Consider the following 23,415-nt stretch of genomic DNA (forward strand, 5'->3'; position numbering starts at 1 on the left):
TTTGTATATTTGTTTACTGCTATATGTTAACTTGATACTGAAATAGTAGTTTGGTTTAGCCTGAGAGTATTTTTGAACTATTTTGGAACTAATGTACAAAACATTAAAAAAAAAAAAAAAAAAAAAAAGAGGGGGGTGCATCAATAATCGCTTTATAATCGAATCGGAGCCTCTGAATTGTAATCGAATCGTTAGGTGCCCAAAGATTCCCAGCTCTATATAACACCATTTGCCAAGGTAGCCCCCCCACATTTTTACCACACCAAATCTTGCCCCCTATGCAAATAGTTTGGACACTCCTGTTTAACTGATGATCCGTAGACGAGGCCAGCTTCTTTCACTTGGTACCAGATAAATATTATTCAAAAATATAATGATGGTGGAAGAAATAAACATCTTGAAATTGAAACTGTATGTTGTCGGCAATTAGCCTCGCAATGATCTTAATTGTGGTTGTCAGCCCAAAACCCTCTAAATATATATTAAATACATCTTACCAGATATAAAATGACTACTACATAGTCTGTGGTGATCGTTTAGTGCCAGTAGTCTCGTCGAATTGCAGCAGTTAATCTCGCTCTCCTCTTCGGGTCTCTCGGAATACGGTAGAACTTCAAATCTCTCCGTCTATCTTCCCTGTTACTGCACCCAACCGCCACACACGCCCTCACCATTTTGATTGTTAATGTTAACGAGCAGAAAAACACGCCGTAATAAGAGGAATGTATGTAGCGGTAATGTGTGAACATGACGAGCTGACGGACAATATTGGTTGGGGTCTATACACAACTGGACTCATTACCTTATTACTATTCATCCTTCACACAGCCGCTGAAAACAGAAATGTTGTTAAATCTATCTGGAGGCGACCGGGAGATGGATTTTTGATTGATTAATGATTTTACGACACTGTACGGGTGTGCGCTGGTCCTCATGGGAAACGCAGTCTTCCGTAAATCAAAAAAATACCGCTTTTTTCCACCGGCGTTGCTAAAATTGACTAAAACTTAATTCTTGATCTGAAAAAGGTTGGGGAAACCCTACTCAAGGGACTCTTAACGTGTACACTGTTTGTGCATGCAATTGTAGAAACGGAGCCCTTACGGACTTGATTAGTGGCTTGTTTTTCTTGTTCTGGAGCGCTTGCTGTTAGTGATGCAATGGTCTTCCCTTTTGCAGAGTGGTCTCATGAATCCTTTGTGTCAGCGGGTAGCTTCCCAGCAGATTTACTCAAAAAGGGGTTTTAATATCAGAGGCGTACACAAAAAAGGGAAAAGTTACGTCAGGCCAAAAAATGGCATTATTTCAGCCTATAACAACTCCACTTGGAATCTTGGACCTCATAAGAGCCAGTCTCAATCTGCCATTATGAAATATAATGCTCGGTGGAATAAAACCTACAGGTCAACACTGGCTCGCGATTGGAAATTACAGTTCGCCTGACCCACTCGGACCCATTTGAGCTCTTTGGTCCTCATAACTGAAAGAGAGGTGCGTGTACAATAGGAGCAACAGGGGAAAAAAGCAATCCGCTATGCACAGTGCTGAAGATAAGGACGTTCGTTGGCGGTAGCTTTTTAACTCTTTCAGTGCCACTGATGACGATAGACTTCTAATCATGTGGCTCTTTTTATCCTTCTGCTGTCAATTATAATGAATTTGCGTGCAGTGAATGAAGTTCAAATGGATTGGACGTCTTATCACCTTCAATGGCTGTTAATGAGGAAATAATTAAGCAATGCTATAAATGTTCCTGAATCACCACAAGTTCATATCTTAAGGCATGTACAGTGATCCCTCATTACTTTGTGCCCGCAGTCCATCTTGATTTTTTTTCTCAATTAAAACATAAATAAATAAATGTAGTATTTTATAGAGCTGTCCCGATCCGATCACGTAGACTCTAATTCTCGCTCCTGCCGCTTTTCTTGTTCAGGCAATAAACGTGAGTTGCTTATTAAATTTAACAATGATTGACAGACGTTAAGGTTTGATCTTGCCAGCGACGCTGGGAAGCCGAAACTTCAAAGCGCCACATGCGTCAATCATCGTTTAACTTGTTAAACAGTTGCTGTGGCAACTCATTGTGTGTAAGTGAGTAGCTTCAGCGGATTTGAGTGGACTCACTCAGAGAAGCATTTAATGAAAACGAGCATTTTTCTACTTTATTCTTGTTTAAAAATAATTTGTAGGGACAGTAATATGTTTTAAACTTATCATAATTATTATATTTTAAGCACTTTAAAAAATTATTAAAATATAGGTCTATGTATACGTCTTTTTTTTTCTAATTACACTTTGGGGAAAAAAAGTGAAAAAAAACATGTTTAATATGTATCTTTAGAATGGTAAATCTGAATAAAAACATTGAACACACACACAAAAAAATACTTTTTTGGGAGGGGGGGCGCTACTTCGCGGTTTTTCACTTATCACGGCGGGTCTGGCCCCCATTAGCCGCGAAAAATGAGGGATCACTATAATTAGCCGTGTTGTTTCATGTGTATGCAAACTATTTCTTCGGACTGCACCGACTTTAGTTTGTTATTACACTGAATAGTTACTTTTACTCAAATAAATACTGGTTTTTCACTTTGACTTCAGTAAAATTGATCTAAATAACTAATACTCTTAATTTTGGACTACTCCACCACCTTAGTTGACTGAGGAGCTGGAGTATGGTGGTGAATGCACACATAATGCTAGGTGTCACCTTGAGACTACATTTCAGCCCCCCACCCGCACACCAACCTTCATGATGCCGCAAGGTGTGTTCGCTCCTCCCTGGCTCCTCTCCGCGGACGGTTCTCGGCTTCGATCGCCCACCGTCGGGCTGCTCTGCTCCCGGTAGCGGCCGTTGCTGTACACTCCCTCGGCTCCGTAGCCCCGGGCAGCGCCGGCCGACACCTCCAAGTAGGGCCGGGTGCCGCCACCTCCGCCGAGCCCCGCGGCGGCGGAGGCTTGCGTCGGCCGGCTTAAGTCCAGAAAATGTCCCGACGGATCCGAAGAAGCGTGGAGCCCTGCCATGGTTCACAGAAGCACAAGCGGGAGCACTTCCGCGGTGTCACGGCAGCGGCCCATTGGGCTTTATAATCCGCAAGGGGAAATAATGGGCAATTTGGACTTCGCGCTGTGCCCGGAGCAAGGAGCCAGCCGCCGGCCGGTGCCCCCCTTCACCTCCTCGGCTCTTTCCCGGCTACAACTCGGAAGCGGTCCGGGAGCGTCTGTCTTCTGGTCCCGAACAGCTGCGTTCCAACTCTACTTGTGCTCGAACCGAACCGGCGCCGTCTTGTTGTCTTTGGAGCCAACAAGCAAGCACACGCTCGAGCACAGATAGGAGTGATGCACACACACTGGCGTGCATCCGCGGGACAAATTCAAGACAGAGCGGGCACGCGCACGCTCGGCACGACGCGTGCTGGGTGCCGCTCGTGCCCGGCGTGCGCGCGCACCGTACTCACCACGCAAAGTGAAGCAGCTCTATTACAAAGCCCAGGATTGGCCAAGGTTATTGTCCTCAACAACCAGGAACTAAATGACGAAAACTAGAAGTAAACAACTAATTTAAAAAACAAATAAAAACTACAATTTAAAAGAAAAAACTGCAGATTTAATGAAATTGTTTTGTGAAGTTACTAGAATAAAAACTTCCCAAAATAACTGTTTCATGGTCAGGGGCAGTGTTGTCACAGATTACTTAAAAAAGTGATTTAATTACTGATTGCACCTCAAAAGTAGTCTAGTTACTTATTGATTACTTTATTATCAAAGTAACTAAGTTACTTTAAAAGTAACTTATCAGTTACTTTTTACCCATTTTTCTCCTTTTGCTGCCTCAACATAAAAATGACAACAGAAAAATGTCATCGCATGGAATAGAATTTTTCACACAAGGCTTAATCTTTGAGTTAGCGGGGGTTTAATTAGTCGATGGAGTTGATTTCAACCACCATTGACTCGCGCTAACTTAGCCACTCCGGAGCCCTGAAACTAACAAATAACTGACAAACTGCACAGAATTTGTTCAAATCAACTCCAACGACTAAATAAACCCCCGCTAACTCCAAGATAAAGCCTAATGTCAAAAATTCTGAACTTCCCCTTTTAAATAAAGATCTAGCCGTTAAAATATTGTCCATAAAAGTTGTAAAGCAATAAAACAAACAACAAAAACTAATGAAATGAACAAGAACCCTACAACGTATTTCATAATGGGCCAAAATCATTTTTCGAGCAGATCATGTAAGTAGCACCTTAGAGACTATCTTTTGCTTTGCTTAGCCAAAACTACACCTGTGGATGCAAAACCTAAGCTTTCAAACGCAACCAACAACAACTGAGCTTGAACAGTTTTGTATATATGTATAGACCCTACCCACGTGACGTCACAACTCCGCTCTCCTGAATGGTACCGCCCAATTGTCCGTCAAAACATAGTGTTAACCTGTTACGGCTACGTACATTCCTCCTATTTACGGCGTGTTTTTCTGCTCCTTAACATTAATAATCAAAATGGTGAAGGCGTGTGTGGCTGTTGGTTGCACTAACAGAGAAGATGGAAGGAGAGACTTGAAGTTTTACCGTATTCCGAGGGATCCAAAGAGGAGAGCGAAATGGACGGCTGCAATTCGACGTGAAAACTGGGCACCAAAAAATCACCACAGACTATGTAGTAGTCATTTTATATCCGGTAAGATGCATTTAAGATATACTTAGAGGGTTTTGGGCTGACAAATAACCACAATTAAGATCATTGCTAGGCTAATCGCTGACAACATACACGTATGTATGTAGTGAGAGTGCTATCGATGTATGTACTGTATGTAGTGAGAGTGCAGTCCGAAAAGCTCTTCAACTGCCCTTTAAGTCAACATTGCTGTCCAGTCCAACAGAGACCTCTCGTGGCTATTTATAGTAACTTTACTGGGCTCTTGTACGTAAAAATGACACGAAAAAAACAAAATACTCTTTAAACGGTTTCTCCTAGCTGTGTATATTACCTAGATATTGTTATTATCACAAAAGTACTCATCTAGTAAAGTTGCGCGTAAACATACTATACTTTAACAACAACATTACTACATCGCCGCTTCAATTCCTTAATTCACACAAGAAAATAATCAAGACGCACCCATGTGACTTATCATCATTGTAATCAATCGTTGTAATTAAGCTCGGAGGTCAGCACTATCTGCAGAGAGAGGGCGGGGGTGGATATTTAGCAGGCTAAAGGTTGCTTTCCCAGGTTTTCCCAGGAGGCAGGATGTAGGCCTCGACGGTGATAAGTGGCTCCATGTGTAGCCACAACCGTACAAACGTCCTCCTACGCTCATGCGGGAGTGAGACATGAGATGATGTGACAAATGTGATGATGAAACAGTGATGACGTATGAATATGAGTGCGTGCTGGGAGAAAGGAAGAAGCAGAGCGACTCCGCCACTTGCGTCCTGCCTTCCTTTCCTGGCTCGTGCATTATGCATTGTCAGAAATTATTCAGCAAAAGTTTTTAAAAGCATTGGCACCAGCTGCCACACTTAAAAGGCTGAGGTTGTCCCGATAAACACGTAAGAGCATCATAACAGACGTCCAATCCCAGAGGCAGAACAAATGTGAGCAGGGGCCAAGTGCGATGAGCATAAACGGGACCCCCCAGTGGTCCGAGTCCAACAGGGGGTGCTAATGGGCAATTATTCCTGGGCCCCTCCACACTTTCACAGGGCCCTCAAGACGATCAAACTGGCTCTCGGCGCAGGGTAAGCACGTGCTGGTCCGCTCAGTGTGGCGCGCGTGCAGCATCAGACAGCGATGGGCATCATACACCCAGGCCACGTAGCTAGTTAGCACACAACATTTCGGGTCCATTTTGAAATATATGGGGGGCTGCGCGACGTTGTCACTCGAAATGAACATCTCAAAAACAAGAGCAGCACAAACAATTTTTTTACAGCATAAACGAATGGCACCATTTCAGGTCCATTTTGCAATAAATGGGGGGCTGCGTGACGTCATCACTCGAACTTAATTAAAGTTTTTCGCGGTTAATGGGGACCAGAACTCGCCGCGATAAGTGAAAAACCGTGAAGTAATGCCCCCCTCAAAAATGTTTTTGCGTCTGTGTGTGTCCAATGTATCTATTCAGATTTAGCATTGGAAAGATACATATATGTAAGATTTGTTTTTTCACTTTTTTTTTTTCCCAAAGTAAAGTTGAAAGAAAAAAAAGTTTATGTATATACAGTGGGGCAAATACAGTAAGTATTTAGTCAACCATCAATTGTGCAAGTTCTCCTACTTGAAAAGATTAGAGAGGCCTGTAATTGTCAACATGGGTAAACCTCAACCATGAGAGAAATAATGTGAAAAAAAACAACTGAAAATCACATTGTTTGATTTTTTAATAATTTATTTCCAAATTAGAGTGGAAAATAAGTATTTGGTCACCTACAAACAAGCAAGATTTCTGGCTGTCAAAGAGGTCTAACTTCTTCTAACGAGGTCTAACGAGGCTCCACTCGTTACCTGTATTAATGGCACCTGTTTCAACTTATTATCAGTATAAAAGACACCTGTCCACAACTTCAGTCAGTCACACTCCAAACTCCACTATGGCCAAGACCAAAGAGCTGTCGAAGGACACCAGAGACAAAATTGTAGACCTGCACCAGGCTGGGAAGACTGAATCTGCAATAGGTAAAACACTTGGTGTGAAGAAATCAACTGTGGGAGCAATTATTAGAAAATGGAAGACACACAAGACTACTGTTAATCTCCCTCGATCTGGGGCTCCATGCAACAACTCACACTGTGGCGTCAAAATGACAACAAGAACGGTGAGCAAAAATCCCAGAATCACATGGGGGGACCTAGTGAATGACCTACAGAGAGCTGGGACCACAGTAACAAAGGCTACTATCAGTAACAGAATGCGCCGCCAGGGACTCAAATCTTGCACTGCCAGACGTGTCCCCCTGCTGAAGAAAGTACACGTCCAGGCATGTCTGCAGTTCGCTAGAGAGCATTTGGATGATCCAGAAGAGGACTGGGAGAATGTGTTATGGACAGACGAAACCTAAATAGAACGTTTTGGTAGAAACACAGGTTCTCGTTTTTGGAGGAGAAAAAATACTGAATTGCATTTAAAGAACACCATGCCCACTGTGAAGCATGGTGGTGGAAACATCATGCTTTGGGGCTGTTTTTCTGCAAAGGGACCAGGACGACTGATCTGTGTAAAGGAAAGAATGAATGGGGCCATGTATCGAGAGATTTTGAGTGAAAATCTCCTTCCATCAGCAAGAGCATTGAAGATGAGACGTGGCTGGGTCTTTCAGCATGACAATGATCCCAAACACACAGCCAGGGCAATAAAGGAGTGGCTTCGTAAGAAGCATTTCAAGGTCCTGGAGTGGCCTAGCCAGTCTCCAGATTTCAACCCCATAGAAAATCTGTAGAAGGAGTTGAAAGTTCATGTTGCCCAACGACAGCTCCAAAACATCACTGCTCTAGAAGAGATCTGCATGGAGGAATGGGCCAAAATACCAGCAGCAGTGTGTGAAAAGCTTGTGAAGAGTTACAGAAAACGTTTGGCCTCTGTTATTGCCAACAAAGAGTACATAACTAAGTATTGAGATGAACCTTTGGTATTGACCAAATATGCACTTATTTTCCACCATGATTTGCAAATAAATTCTTTAAAAATCAAACTGTGGTTTTCTGGGGGGGTTTTCCACATTCTGTCTCTCATGGTTGAGGTTTACCCATGTTGACAATTTCAGGCCTCTCTAATATTTTCAAGTGGGAGAACTTCCACAATTTGTGGTTGACTAAATACTTATTTGCCCCACTGTATATACAGTTTTTTAACAAATGGTTTTCAAGTACTTAAAGTGTAATAATTATGATAAGCTGTAAACATCTTACGGTCCCACTGAATTATTGTTAAACAAGAATAAAGTAGAAAAATGCTTGTCAATATTAAATGCTTTATTGAGTGCGTCCACTCAAATCCGCTCAAGCTGCTCATTTACACACAATGAGTAGCCACTGCAACTGTTAAACGATGATTGACGCATGCAGTGCTTTCAAGTTTGCTTCTGGCAAGATCAAACTTTAACGTCTGTCAGTCATCGTTAACTTTAATAAGCAACTCCAGTGCACTGCCTGACCAACAAAGAGCAGGGAGAAGAAGGGAGAGTGAGACTACGCGATCGGCAAGCATTTCCAAGCATTTTCAAGGACTACGCAAAATTTAAACATTTATGAAACCTTGAAAACACAACAGTAAAATCCGGGCATTTTCAAGGATTTCATAGACTCAGATGAATCCTGTGTATATACAAAATCCCATTGGTGATGTAAAAGTATAGACGTGCGTGGATTAGATGTCTGGCACCGTCAATGGCAGCGAATGTGTTAACAAAGAACTGAACAAAAACCAACGGGAAGTAGCCTGAAAATGCCCGACAATGCAACAGTAACTCATCCAAAATATACAGAAAGGGTGCCTGTAAGTATCTTAAAATGACATGGAAGGGACCCAACAATCACTCGTTGCCTACTATTGACAACAATGGACAATCAATTCACTTATACTGGAAGGACTGCCTGAGGAAACTCATCTTCACGTGCCATTTAGTGCGCTCATTGGCCTATCCATTTTGATTGTGAGGGGGTGAATGAACATTCGTTCATTGGAATGGCAGCCAGTGAATTCACTTGTTTGGCCAAAAATAAACTAGTCCGGCCCACATGAAATCGCCTTGCCATAAATGTGGCCCGCGAACAATGGTGTTAATCTTACTGTAAAAAAGTAATTAATTACAGTTAAGAATTACTTCTCCCCAAAAGTAATTGCGTTAATAACTCAGTTACCTTAATGTAAGAGCAGTTTTGTTAACCTTACTTTTAAAAAGCAATTAAATTATAGTTACAAATTACGTCTCCCAAAAAGTAATTGCGTTAGTAACTCATTTACCTGAATGTAAGAGTAATTAGTTACTTGCAAAGTAACTGGTGATATTGTTCATGTTTTGTTTTTTGTTTTTTTCCTAAAAAAAAAAACAACAACAAAAACAGGTCACACTATGTGAAGTTTTAAAAGGTTTTTGGGACCTTTACCTAATTTACCCTTTACCGTGAATCAACCGTTAAAAGTTGTTAAAATTGCTCCCATTATGGCATTAGTTCCCTTCTGTCTACTTTTGGCATGTGGAAGTTTTAAAACTGTTTCATCATTAAAGATAGAGTCAAGATTTTCAAGATTTTAGGAGTATTTTCGATAAAAAGTTACTTAGGTTCACTCGGAAGGTTCTCTACAACAGAGCCTTCCTAAGAAGTCTACTGCTTTAAGATGGCGGCTGTTTACTAACGCATCTAGTTCCTATACTGTACATGTTGCTAACGCTGCCTTGTCATTTCACATCTAGGTCTATATATATGTGATATCTACCATGTCTACCATACCTACCATATCATGTGGGCGTAGTTTGTAGGCTATCGGCTACTGTCAGGTATTATTGGAGCCACACAGCATCGCGTTTGCTCAGCGTCACAACTTTTTTGCCTCCTACCCACTCCTGCTCTGCTCTGTCGTCTCGGTGAGTCAGTCTCCCTCAGACTTTTCTCGCGTCATTCAAAAAATATAGTAACGCATAGTAACGGACGCTTTTCCATCCTCAGTAACGGTAATGGTGTCGCCAAGATGAGAAATGTAATTAATTAGATTACTTACTACTGAAAAAATAACGGCGTTATACTGTAACGCCGTTTTTAACAACACTGCCCCCGAAGCAAAATGAGTTTGACACCCCTGCAATAAACCTATCAATATGAATCTGTTTGTTACATTGTTAACCAATTATTTAACTCATGCTAAACATTATGAACAAGTATACAGGTAGTCCCCAGATTACGACTTTCTCGATTTATGCGATTTTGACTTTACGACGCCGGGGTCTCTTCCGCCACTTTGTCTCCAGTTGATTTTTTAATTTGTCTTTTTAGTCAGAAAAACAGTACCTTATTGTACCTCACAGTATCTTATTTTTTTTAACTTTACTTTATTAATATGACGTATTCTGTTCTCACTAAACGTGAAGTTGTTCCGCTTCATAGGCAGCAAAAAAGGCAATTGTGCTTTTTGAAGCTTTTTACTTTCTTCACTTTTGACAATTTGATAAGATGTAACACAACTAAGTACACTTATGCTCAAAACGACATGCATTTTAACAGTAAAACACTTGACACAAAACAATTGGTGTTCAAACGTCTATCTAGTCTGATCAATATGTAAATTTAGTAAACTAAATTAGCCTAATTTGCCAAGCAAAAGTCCGCTAGCTTAAATGCTACGAATGCTAATGTATTTACAATCCCCATAGCAAATTGCTGACACATAACTCTACAAACTGTAGCTCTAAACGTAATCACAAATGCATACACACACATACATTAGCTGAAATGACTTACAGCCTGATGTGGGCCAAACCAGAGCGCAGCTATCCTTTATTCATGTCAGACATCTGAGTTTGCTCAAAAGTTATACAAGGTGACAGCCCAGCCAGACCCAACACTGCCAAAAGAGAGCGGTGAATCCTCCATATTTAAATAAAATACAATACAATACTTTTGGACCTATTGGATAGTTGATTTTGAGATTTAGAGGTACTTAAATAGTTAATTCCGATTTACGCAGAAGTTCGGGTTATGTCGCCAGCGTAGGAAGGGAACTTGTTCGTAACAAGTTCATAGACTCCATCAGTAAAATGAATGATAACTGCCCTTTTTTTACTTTTCACCAAATATCTAGACTGTTTTACGTTCATATCTCTAGAAATCCGTGATTTAAGCATTTATTTACTATAAGAATTTTCAACTTAAAAAGCTCTATGTTTCGTGACGCCCGCCATGTTGGATTTTGTATCTCGACACAATAGTGAATTATACCTAAATAAGTTGAAATTGTATATAGAAAAATGCTCATTTTGTTTTTGTTGAGTAACATTTAAATTATTCTGCACGTTTTCCTTAAGTATTAAGTTTCTGATGTGAAAATTGAGTAATTTATAATTTGTTGAAAACTTGCACTAAATGAAAAAAAAAAAAGTTTCTATTTTGGTCAAAAACTTATATATTTTAATTATTGCCATTGATCCTTAAATTATCTCTGCATTTTGTGATTTTTGTGCATCTAGCGTAAAATTTGAGAATCTTATAGCCATTTTATGTTTTGTTATATTTGTATAAAAAATTATTACTCGGGATTTTATTAGGGAACGACTTAGAATTTTTTTTTTTTTTTTTTTTTTTTATGTCGCTGCTCATGGAGACTTATATATGCCTCAGGGAGGTGCCTGTTTTGGTTTTAGGTCGCTAGCAGCTTTGGTTTGGAAAATATTAGAATTTTAAGTTTTTGAAAACAGCCCCCATACGGATCAGCTGCAAGCCCCGTGTCCCGTCAAGTTCGTCAATTGACAGTGAAGTCTATTTACCTGTATTAGAGATTACTTGGTTGACAGGTACACTAATGACTAAATTTACTTTACAGGGTCTTTAAAACATATTTTATCATATGGTCTGTGACAGTTATTTATGGTCAAGCTGCGACTTAAACTTCACTTGTACAGTGACTAAAGTTTTTTATGCTGTCCTGGAACTCATTGTTTATATGATTTCCCATGGGAACAATTGTTATATTGCTAATTGTTGAGGAATTGTGGAACAATTTGAAAATCAACAAGCCTCTCTGAGCCTTGCTGCGTAAAAAGTCATCTGGAGATAGAAAAGATTAAAGCAGGAAGGAGAGAGCTGTGTCAGCACCAAAATATAAAAGGTTTTCACCAAGTTTTCCAACAGTTTGAGGTTTTGCAGCGGTTTCCTGTGGCGGGATGTCAGCCAGCCGACCGTCGCTACGCTGCCCGGCGCGGCGCCACTCCCACTGTCGAAGGATCTTCTCCGGCTGCCCAAGTAGCTTCAGGGCTCTAATGGGCCTCGCCTCCTCCTCCTGCAGCTGGGATGTATTGATGACAGGCGCCTATTGATTACTTCTGCTAATCCCAGCTGGATTCCAAAGGGAGAGGCAGAGGGAGGGAGGAACGGGCGATGGGGTCACGCGGTCAAACGAGGATTTATCGCCGCGCGGGAAGGAAACGGTCTCGTTTGAATGTTCTCTTGTGTCACACCAACGACTGCACGCAGCCGCCGAGACCTCAAACCTGGCATCAATCAAGAAGGTGGCGTCTATACATCCATCAATCTTTGCCTGCATGTGCTCATTAGGGCCGCGGTTGACATCTATCGGCTCATTCGTCTTCAATAGGCTGTCTATGGCGAGATTAGCGAGTTGCGGTTTTGCTCTAGCCACCTGCTAATTTAAGATTGCTTAAAGATGAGACATGCAAGTGAAGGAAGCCTTTAAGATTCTTGTGCGGGCCATATTCAATGGTATTTTCATTTCCTGGCCCAATAAAAACTGGGCAGTGGGTCACATTTGGCATGCGAACTGTAGTTTGGACACCCGAACTAAAGGGACATTTGGCAGAAAAGACTAAACTAGGTGTTACAAGGTGTTAACAGCGTTTCTGACGACTTTATTTTTTTCAGTAGTGAGCAGTGTTGTTAATTTTACTTTAAAAAAGTAATTAATTACAGTTACAAATGACTTCTCCCAAAAAGTAATTGCGTTAGTAACTCAGTTACCTGAATTTAAGAGTAATTAGTTACTTGGCAAAGTAACTACTGATAATTTTCATGTTTTGTTTTTTTCTCTCAAAAAAACAAAACAAAACACATTGTGAAGTTTAAAGGGTTTTGGGGACAATTGGCCCTAGCCCAATTCTTTACCCTCCACTTAACTAGACACAAGGGTATGCCAGTTCATTTTGCATTGTTGTTTAACTGTGTGTCACAATAGGGCCTCATTACTATAGACTGAAGTGCTTTTCTTTTTGTGAACATTATTTTTTTTTGGGAGAGATAGGAATATTATTTTTGTTGTGCTTTCACTAAACGATACTTATGTTTGTTGTGAAGGAGTTGCCGAAGCTTATGCCAATAAACGGCGCGGTCCAAAGAACGCCCGTGTCCACTCGCCTTTACTGTATAACATAAATCTGTACATATCTTACCCAAAACACAACAAGAGACACATAATTGCCACTAAAAGAAAGAAAACTTACCGAAATATGTGTGAAGCACAAATAGCAATTTGCATTGCATTGTGAATACAGCATAAACGTCCCACAACTACTAATTCTCCTACGTTTAAAAGAAATAACATGAGTATGGAACGGCGCTGCCCCCAAGCGGCCGGTGGCTTTCTCTTCACTCTTAATGTCCATAAACGGCCTCATTGTAATTTGTTTGAGGCAATGTGCGAGCGGGTCAACCAGTGCATGCGTTAATTGCGTCAAATATTTTAACGTGATTAATTTTAAAAAATTAATTAACGCCCGTTAACGCGATAATTTTGACAGCCCTAATATATATATACAGTGCTGCTCGAAAGTTTGTGAACCCCACAGCGATGGTCAGATTTTTTGTAAAAAAAACTAAAATAACCTTATTAAATGTTAAGTTATACCCAAATCCACAATACTGACATTCCAAATAATGGACTGAAACAAAAGAAATAGTTATATTGTCATTCTTTATTTAACAAAAGTGGTTGATTTAAGAAAAACTCAGATATCATGTGTGCAAAAGTATGTGAACCCCTTCAGTTAATAGGATATTGCGCCTCCTTTTGCAGAGATTACCTCAACCAAACGGTTTCTGTAGTGACTAATCAGCCTCTCACATCTACTTTGGGGGATTTTTGCCCATTCTTCCTTGCAGAACGCAGTCAGTTGAGAGAGGTTTGATGGGCGTCTGGCATGAACTGCTCGCTTCAGGTCCCGCCACAGCATTTCAATGGGATTTAGGTCAGGACTTTGACTGGGCCAGTCCAGAACACGAATCTTCTTCTTTTTCAGCCATTCCTTGGTTGTATTGCTGGAATGCTTTGGATCATTATCATGTTGCATGAGCCACCTTCTGCCAAGCTTTAACTTCAAAACAGATGGCGTCAGGTTATGTTCTAGGATTTGACAATATTCCTCAGAATTCATGATTCCCTGGACTATGTGGAGTTGTCCAGGTCCTGAGGATGAAAAGCAAGCCCAGATCTTGACATTCCCACCTCCATGCTTCACGGTTGGGAGAAGGTTCTTTTGGTGGTATGCAGTGTTGACTTTTCGCCAGACATGGCGGTTTTGGTTGTGACCAAACAGTTCAATTTTGCACCTACATCAGTTGATGAAAACTCTTTTTAATTTAGTCTCGACAACACAACTGTTAAAAAAACAAAAAAAAAACTACTGAATTGATTGATTAGGAAATCAGGTTGAAATAATAGAAAATTCCAAAATGTTGAGGGGGTTCACAAACTTTTGAGCAGCACTGTATATATATATATAAGTAACGTACATTCAGAAAAATAAGTAAAAATGACTGATACTATGAAGAGTGAAATTGAATATATTTTGAAATCGCGCAAACATTGACGTTTTTAAATCATAAGGAAATTAATATGTAGCCTAACATAAATGAACAAAAAGTCCAAAGTGCACATTGACAGCTAAGATGTTCTGAACCTCCCCATAAGAGCAAATAAAACTAAATATGATAAATAAGCCACCTTAACTCTTTCCTTGCTCTTAAATACTTGATCCATTTTCTGTTGCATAACCCTTTTTTTGGGGGGGGGGGCTGTTTCAGAAAACTTGCACATTTGAACCAATCAGAGCTAACTATCTCTGGTGACCACATATAAGTATGTCAGCCAATTGAACGAATAAATGAGTCCAGGCATTTTGATTTGCTGCGTGCATTCGCAAATTGACGTGACTCGTCATCGTCAGACTCAGATAACTGCAGCAGCTGGGGAAACCTCCATGCCGTCCGTGGAATAAAATAAATAATAAATATCGGTCGAAACGGATTACACTACACAAGCGCTTTATTATGCTTGTTGTTAACACTTGTGTATGTAAATCTGATGTTGGTAGATTGTTTTCTTCTTGGAGATGAAATGCATGTGTGGCAGCTTTGTATATATATATATATATATATATTTTTTTTTTACATAGGGTTTTGACAGTTGCCGTCATATTTTCCAAATCGAAGCACCGTATACCGGAACAGCGTTCCGGCTCTGAATCTTATACCGGAACTGCGTTCCAGCCCTGAATCTTATACCGGAACTGCGTTCCTGAACATTCCTACCCACTTTCACCCCTAATTGCAGCACTACAAATGTAAATAACAATCAAAATTCACGTTCAATCCTAACTATTTCTTCAGTTACTGTTCCAGTTGTTTCATTAATTGCCAGCAATGGAATTTGGTAACACTTTATTTGACAGTGGCGCAATAAAACTGTCATAAGATCATCGTAATTATGACATGACACTGACATGAGCATTAATGAATGCTTATGACAGATGTCATTGGATGTAAAACGTCTGAGCTGGACGTAAATGGCGTTAGTGACATTATTTGCCCAATGATACTTAATGACATTTTTCATAATCATTCATTAATACCCATGATAGTGTCATGTCATATCTATGACAGTCTTATGGCTTTCTTATGATGCCTCCATAAAAAAAAAAAAAAAAGTTTCAAATCAATTACTTGGTTCGTGAATCTTGTAATTTTTAGCTGTCATAACAGAAAACCTTGAGTTTGATGTTTTACTGACATCTAGTGTTAAATAGGGGTAATGCGGGTTTATTTTAATTTTAAGCGTGTTCAATTGTGTTTGCTTGTAAATAAACAATGCACAATATAAAGGTAAATTTTACAGGCTAATACAGGTCATGTGTAATGTATTTTTTGAATTTTTAACCTTTCCCTAGACTTTTGCTTGAACTGAATGATTCTGGCAAGAATGCATACTTTAGGAACAATGCATAATGATTCCATATAATAATGCTCTCATGTATTTTTAATCATAACAAACTTGTTCAATATGTAATTTAATTTACTAAAGTACCCATTCCATTTAACCCCTTCAGACCTGAGCATGCCGCTGAAGGACATGACACGTTGGCGTCTTTAAATCAATAAAATACCCAAAATTTAGTTTTTATTGCCACGTCTGGAAGATGATAGGATGAAATTTCACCCATCGAAATCAAATCATGAGGTTTAGCACACCCTCTCTGCTATTTTTGGCTCTTTGATAACAGCTGAGACATAACGCAACTTCAAAAAGGCAAACGTAAGCGCTCTTTTCTCATAAAAAAATGATGTAATATTAACATTAAAAATAACCAATAAAAACATGAAATATCTCAGACCCAAAAATTGCACTTTGTTCTGGTATTTGAGTACAGAAAATCAGCAGATTTTTTTTTTCTGCCCAGCAGAAAAAATGCGGGTCTGAAGGGTTAAATAATCATATTTTCATCAGTAAAATAACTAATTTTAATTTTTGCCGTTTGGCTGCAAATTATGGAGGACCAGGAGTGCAAAAATTCAAGAAATAAATACACAATTAAATAAATAATTAAGTGTCATTAAAATTCTTTTATTTCAATATTTATTTATTTCAATATTTATTTCAAATTGTATTTATTTATTTCAAGTTATATTTATTTATTTCAATTTTTATTTAAATAAGCTTAAAAAATAATAATGACATCTTTTTATCTTCGCAATTGCTATTCATAATTGAAATTCACTGAATTTTTTAGGTCAGTTTATTACTTTGTCCACTCGATGGCAGCAGAGGACTTCAGAGGAGTACTAGTCACGTGCCCTGTAACCGACCCTTAATTACCTTGGTCTTTCTGAAAGAAAGAACAAGGTATTGTTATTGTGCAACTTTATTATTTATTATTATTATTATTCAATAATTAAAGAAATTTTATCCTTTTTTCAAGCACTTCATCGAAATGAATAAATCATTAAATTTGGAGGCGTCAACTAACTCTAAGTTGTACTGAAGATATCCACACCAGACTTTAAACTTAAAAAATACAGCGTTTATTTAGTAGGGACATGTCATCATGGGGCTCCAGGTGAACATCTTTATAAAAACGTTTTTATTTTTTAATTGTCTTCATTTCGACACAAACTGCTATTTCACTTTTTGTCACTCACTGGAAAATCCTCCAAAGCACAAGAATGAAACACGGCACCGAGACAGAAGACGTACAAAAAGTCGACTGTGAGCGAAGAGAAGAATTACACGTAGTGAGCCGAGACTGAAAAACAAAAGAATTAATGTCCTTTTGTTCACTCAACAGGCCTTGAATAGGAGGCAGATGTCTCATTCAATCAATTCAAATCTATATTTTATACATGCATTCACATTATTTTTCTGTTAGGAGTACAGCATTCCTGAGAGCGCCGATTTCCCAGCAGGGCCGAGAACAAAAAGTGGTATTTGGTATGTGGCAAAATTGATTTTGGCATGTGGCATTTTTTTTGCCGCGTGGCATTTTTTTGGCCGTAGTATAATGACTGAGTACCTCATTTGGTATCTTTATGCACATGTGTGTATCCTCTAGACCAGAGCTTCCTAACCTTTTGATAATTCCAGACCCACAAGGGATTGTCCAACATGGTCCCATACCCACTTCACTTCACTGTCGGAATAATTATAATAATTAGATTAGTATCCACGGCATTGACGTGCATAGCCGCCAATGGCATGGCCCTACTTGGGTGTCGGTTGAATGTCAACGCGCAAAATGGAAAAGTGTATGGTAAAAAATCACAACCACACGTTTTTTGGCCATTCAAAATGAATGGAAAATTTGGACGTGCATAGCCGTCAATGGCATGGACGCGCATGGCCTGCAAAAATGCCATATACACCCCCCCCAAAAAATGCCACATACCAAAAGAAAATGCCACATGGCAAAAAAGTGCCACATGGCATAATTAATTTTGCCACACAGCAAAATCAATTTTGCCACATGGCAAACAAAATGGCACAAGCGAAAATCGATTTTGGCACATCCTGAAAAAAAAAATAATAACAACAACAAAAAACAGACACATGGCAAAAAAAAAATGCCACATGCCAAAATGCATTTTGCCACATACTAAAAAATGCCACATGCCAAAATTCATTTTGCCACATACCTAAAAAATGCCACATGGCAAAAAAAAAAAAAAAAAAAAAAAAAAAAGGCACAAGCCAAATCGATTTTGCCACATACCAAAAAAAAAAGACACATGGCAAAATCAATTTTGCCACATGGCAAAAAAAAAAAAAAATGCCACATGCCAAAATGCATTTTGCCACATACTAAAAAATGCCACATGCCAAAATCCATTTTGCCACATACCCCAAAAATGCCACATGGCAAAATCAATTTTGCCACATACCAAAAAAATGCCACGTGCCAAAATCCATTTTGCCACATACCCAAAAAATGCTACATGGCAAAATCCATTTTGCCACATACCCAAAAAATGCTACATGGCAAAATCAATTTTGCCACATACCAAATACCATTTTCGTTCCCGCAGTGTTTTTCAAACGGTGTGCCGTGGAACACTAGTGTGCCGTAAGAGATTGTCAGGTGTTCCGCTAGAAATGATCCAATATCGCATTTTTTTTTTTTTTTATGTCGTCGGGTGGAGTTAGGGTTAGGTTTATGTCGTCGGGTGGAGTTAGGGTTAGGGCTAGGGTAGCAGGAAGGAAGGAGTAGATAAAGTTCTCGGTCGTGTGCAGATGAGCGAGGTATTTCTTGTGTCACGTTCAAGAACTGCTCGGATTTCTAGCCATCAGCCACCTTGCTGTCCGCGACAATGTGGACCCCATCCCGTCTACTGTACATCATTTGATTAGACTTCACAAGTGTCGATATACGTGAAAGTCTCTTTTCCATTTTATCCATATGTGATGACTGTCAATCTTCCGTGTTTTTTTCCAAAGCATTATCAAGGACAGAAAGGTGGCTGATGGCTAAAAATCCGATCAGTTCTTGAACGCCACACAAGCAGCTCTCCGATCACAAGTGTCGATATACGTGTAAGTGTCTTTTCCATTTTATCCATATGTGACAACTGTCAATGTTCCCTGGGTTTTATTCCAAAGCATTATCGAGGACAGACAGGTGGCTGATGGCCAAAAATCCAATCAGTTCTTGAATGCCACATAAGCAGTTTTCCAACACAGCCATGGTGCCAAGTAAGCTTAAATGTAATCTCCAAATGAAATACGCATCGCTTCAAAATAAGTCGAAGGACTATTTTGTTCGCCTTCATGAAAACACAGAGAAACAGGCAACTTTTTTGAGTAAAAACTACAAAGGTAAATGAGAAAGCCCTTAAAGCCAGTTAGCTTGTTATGAAATCCAAAAAGTCTCACAGTTCGGCAGAGAAATGAATACTACCTGCCTGCAAAACCATTGCCAGCGAGATGCTGAGCCCTGATAACTGCTATAAAAAATAAAAAGAAAGAGACTGAGAGCTGTTGAAGAAGATTCCTGCCAGGATATCGGCTTTGTGTTCATCTAAACAGTTTCAAAAGTTTCACACTGAGTTAGTAAAAATACTGAGAAATTATTTGATAATTAAATATACTGTACAGAAAACAATTTTCGAACATTTTTGGTTTGTGGTGTGCTGCGAGATTTTTTCCAATGTAAAAACATGCCGTGACTCAGAAAAGATTGAAAAACACCGCTATAGAGTATACTGTATATACTGGCAGTATACAATTTAGGCCATGGTGATAACTCCAGTAGAGGTTTGGACAACAAAAGCAACCGTGTGGCACGCGAAACAAAATGACCATACTTCTGTAGAAAGTGTAAAAGTGAACTACCAAGTGGGCTCCCTCTAGTGGTATGCGAAGAAGTGGCAGTGTCTTGAGATACAATTGGTTGAACTTTTACACGCAAACTGCAGCAATAGATGTAGACAGACAATATAATAGTACTAACTAATATATTCTTTACCCTTTGCGAAGGGAGTTGAGACATCCGAGTCATGAGTATTGTCGCAAACCGCACTGAACTCCTTTCTCAAGGCAGCACTCTATTTAGATTTAATCATTGAGAACTGTTTGTTTCGGAACATTTATGCAGGTACATAAATTCTATCCGCGTAACATGCACACTAAATTCCGTACCGAGTAAACAAATCAGAACGGCGTCTCTTGAACAGGCTCGGCCTTGTGTGACTAAGTGCCCTAAGCGACGTGCAGCTAGGATTAAAAAAAAAAAAAAAAGTACTGTATATACATATATATATATATATATATATATATATATATATATATATATATATATATTAGGGCTGTCAAACGATTAAAATTTTTAATCGAGTTAATTACAGCTTAAAAATTAATTATTAATTAATCGCAATTCAAACCATCTATAAAATATGCCATATTTTTCTGTAAATTATTGTTGGAATGGAAAGATAAGACACAAGACGGATATATACATTCAACATACGGTACATAAGTACTGTATTTGTTTATTATAACAATAAATCAACAAGATGGCATTAACATTATTAACATTCTCTTAAAGCGATCCATGGATAGAAAGACTTGTAGTTCTTAAAAGATAAATCTTAGTCCAAGTTATAGAAATTTTATATTAAAACCCCTCTTAATGTTTTCGTTTCATTAAAATTTGTAAAATTTTCAATCAAAAAATAAACTCGCCATTGTTGATGTCAATAATTACACCATGCTCACTCATGGTACTAACCCATAAAATCAATTGGACCCAAGCGCTAGCAGAGGGAACTAAACACCAAAAAAACAAGTAACAAGCGGAGATTACACTGTACTGTCATTTTAATCTGTTTGAGCGGGGCATGTGCGTTAATTGTGTCAAATATTTTAATGTGATTAATTTAAAAATTAATTACTGCCCGTTAACACGATAATTTTGACAGCCCCAATATATATTATATAGTATATTATTAAATATATTTTTCCAAAACACTGTAGGAACGATTGTTGCTAAATATAAATGAATAGCAAATTATCCTTATAGCACTTGTTGAATTTCGTTCATACAGTAACACAAGCACATTCATATCATTTTCAACAGTGTTTTCCTCTTGGGCTTCATGACCATTTCATAGTGCTATAGACCAAATGAACCATCGTGAAGCTTTGAATCAATTGGTTGCAAAGCCTTATTGCTTTAAAAAGCTTCACTTAGCCATCACTGCTCAATGTAATCTCTCACTTCCCTTGAGATAAACTGACAACCTCTGCTGCCACCTGCTGTCATCACTGTTGTCATACGACATGCATCAGCCTCCAGGCATGCATTTCAACACTACAGATGTAAAAAACACTTCATGTTCCATAGAACAAGGGCATAGATTTGCATAGGGACGGTAAGGACATGACACTACTAACTTTTCACAATGCTCAAATTGTCCCCACCCACTTTTTAGCAACCTTATTGGCCTTATATCATGAGTTCAGTTATATAGGTAACTTATATTGTCTTTCCATATGTTCTATGGATAGAATTGACCCTTCCATTATTAAGTGAATTACTTTAATCATGTTCAGGCTGACACAAATCCCCTTTTCACTTGCTGAATATGCCAATCCATTTTTTCCCGTTAAAAGCCCGTTTGATTGGCTGATGACATGACCCAACACCCGCCCACCCCACCCACACACACGCACTCACAGCCCAGCCACAAATACAATATGTCGACAACATGCCGCCCCCTTCAACGACGAGGGATATTAGAATTTTATTTCGGCCAGCAGCAGCAGCAACCACTGTAAGTAATGTAAAAAGATGTCAATGTTGTGGAGGTGGGGAACACACCACAAATTTTGCTCCTGAAAGTTCAACCTGCATCAGCATTAGCATAACATTAAACTGTATTAACTTGCTATCCAGCCAAACTCGAGTAGGAAGCTGCTTAGAGAGAGCTGTCCTTCAGTATGTTTTCTACTGTTAACGTTAATTTTCAGAAATGTAGTGCACCAAGGTTTAGTCCCTTCTCCCCAATTTTCATTTTTGTTTCATTTATGTGGCCTTAAAGCAGCCCGAAGGAGCTTTCATTTTTTGTTGAGTTTGGCTGTGTTAGCATAACAATGAACTGTGTGAACATGCTAAGCTGTAAAACTCGAGTAGAAAGCTGCTTAGCGACGTGTCTTCCTGTACTTTTTCTAATGTTAACGATAATCCAACTGTGCATTTTGTGCATTTATTCCCTAATTAAAATGTATTTTCTATCTCATCATTAAAAAAATATTTTTATTTGTAGCCGATGCACATTTTCACCCCCCCTCCCCCCCAAAAACCCCCAAAACACCACCACTGTAAATGTACTTTATATGAAGCAAGCATTTTGAAACATGACTTTCTCCCATGAAAATAATTTTATTGTAATTTTTCATTTTTACGCAGGAATTGGTCATATTTGAGAAATGTACCCAATCTGTTTGGACTTATTAATGTCCCCAACAAAAACTGTACATGCAGGTTATGCTGTTATAGCGTCCCTACCAATGTTGAGACCAAACCTATGCCCTTGGCTCGAGCACCAACTGGCGCGAGAGCCCTACTGTAATGCAAAGGATTATTATTATTCTCTTTTCAGGGAAAATGAAAATGGCCAATTTGGAGGCCTGAACCTGCTCGAAAACTCACCAAAATTTGCACATACATGCGGCTTCATGTAAATTTTGATAATTTTGCAACGTTGAGAAAAAAATGTAACAAAATGGCTCAGTGGCACCCCCTTGAATTAAAAAACAAAGGCCTCTCCTATTAGGTTTTTTCAACGTAGAGCGATGAAATTTCGGGAGTCGATACATTGTGCAAAACTGCTCCAAAAAGTCTCTTGCACCCATATTCCAAACCTAACAGGAAATCAGGTATTTTGGATTAAATGTGACATTTTTATCAATTTACAGGGTGCACATTTGTCGCCTGTTGAGTTAGTTGGATCCTCCTCAAAATTGGTGAGACTGTTCATGAGACAGATGAGATCTTAAGTTATCCAAATGGTGAGATTTCATTCAGGGGCCTGACCTGGACGGGGTACCAAAGTCGGCCAATTTTTGGCAACAAGCCAAGTGAATGACTAATAACGTCCTGATACAAGGTGCAATTTTTTCATATCTGGCTTGCATGAGAAGTATCCCGGCCTGAACACGACTGCATTGAAATATTACCCATTAGGGTTGGCGCCCCCTAGTGGAACCAGGAAACGCCCCCCCCCCTTTTTTTCAAAAATCAATTGACATCAAACCTGCATCAGGGGAGCCTTAAGGCATGTGTTCAGGTGCCTGATGAAAAATATTGAGGTTTGGTTGAAGCAGAGGGGTCCAAACAGGAAAGCGAAAATAACCGTCGCCGTTTTGTCTCACCACAAATTTTGAACAGTCATAACTTGTCTGACATACAACATATCTG

General features: G+C 39.2%; 1 protein-coding gene across 1 annotated transcript in view; it reads right to left on the minus strand.

Annotated features, from left to right (window-relative positions):
* plcl5 (phospholipase C like 5) overlaps nucleotides 1–3,356 on the minus strand; it is a 197,626-nt gene extending 194,270 nt beyond the window's left edge. The window contains exon 1 of the mRNA XM_057818015.1: nucleotides 2,752–3,356. Coding sequence (XP_057673998.1) covers nucleotides 2,752–3,027 — 276 coding nt within the window. The 5' untranslated portion in view covers nucleotides 3,028–3,356. The remainder of the gene's footprint in view (nucleotides 1–2,751) is intronic.
* Nucleotides 3,357–23,415: the final 20,059 nt, after the last annotated feature.

This window comes from Corythoichthys intestinalis, chromosome 16 (assembly GCF_030265065.1).
Source record: "Corythoichthys intestinalis isolate RoL2023-P3 chromosome 16, ASM3026506v1, whole genome shotgun sequence".
Classification (NCBI taxonomy): domain Eukaryota; kingdom Metazoa; phylum Chordata; class Actinopteri; order Syngnathiformes; family Syngnathidae; genus Corythoichthys; species Corythoichthys intestinalis.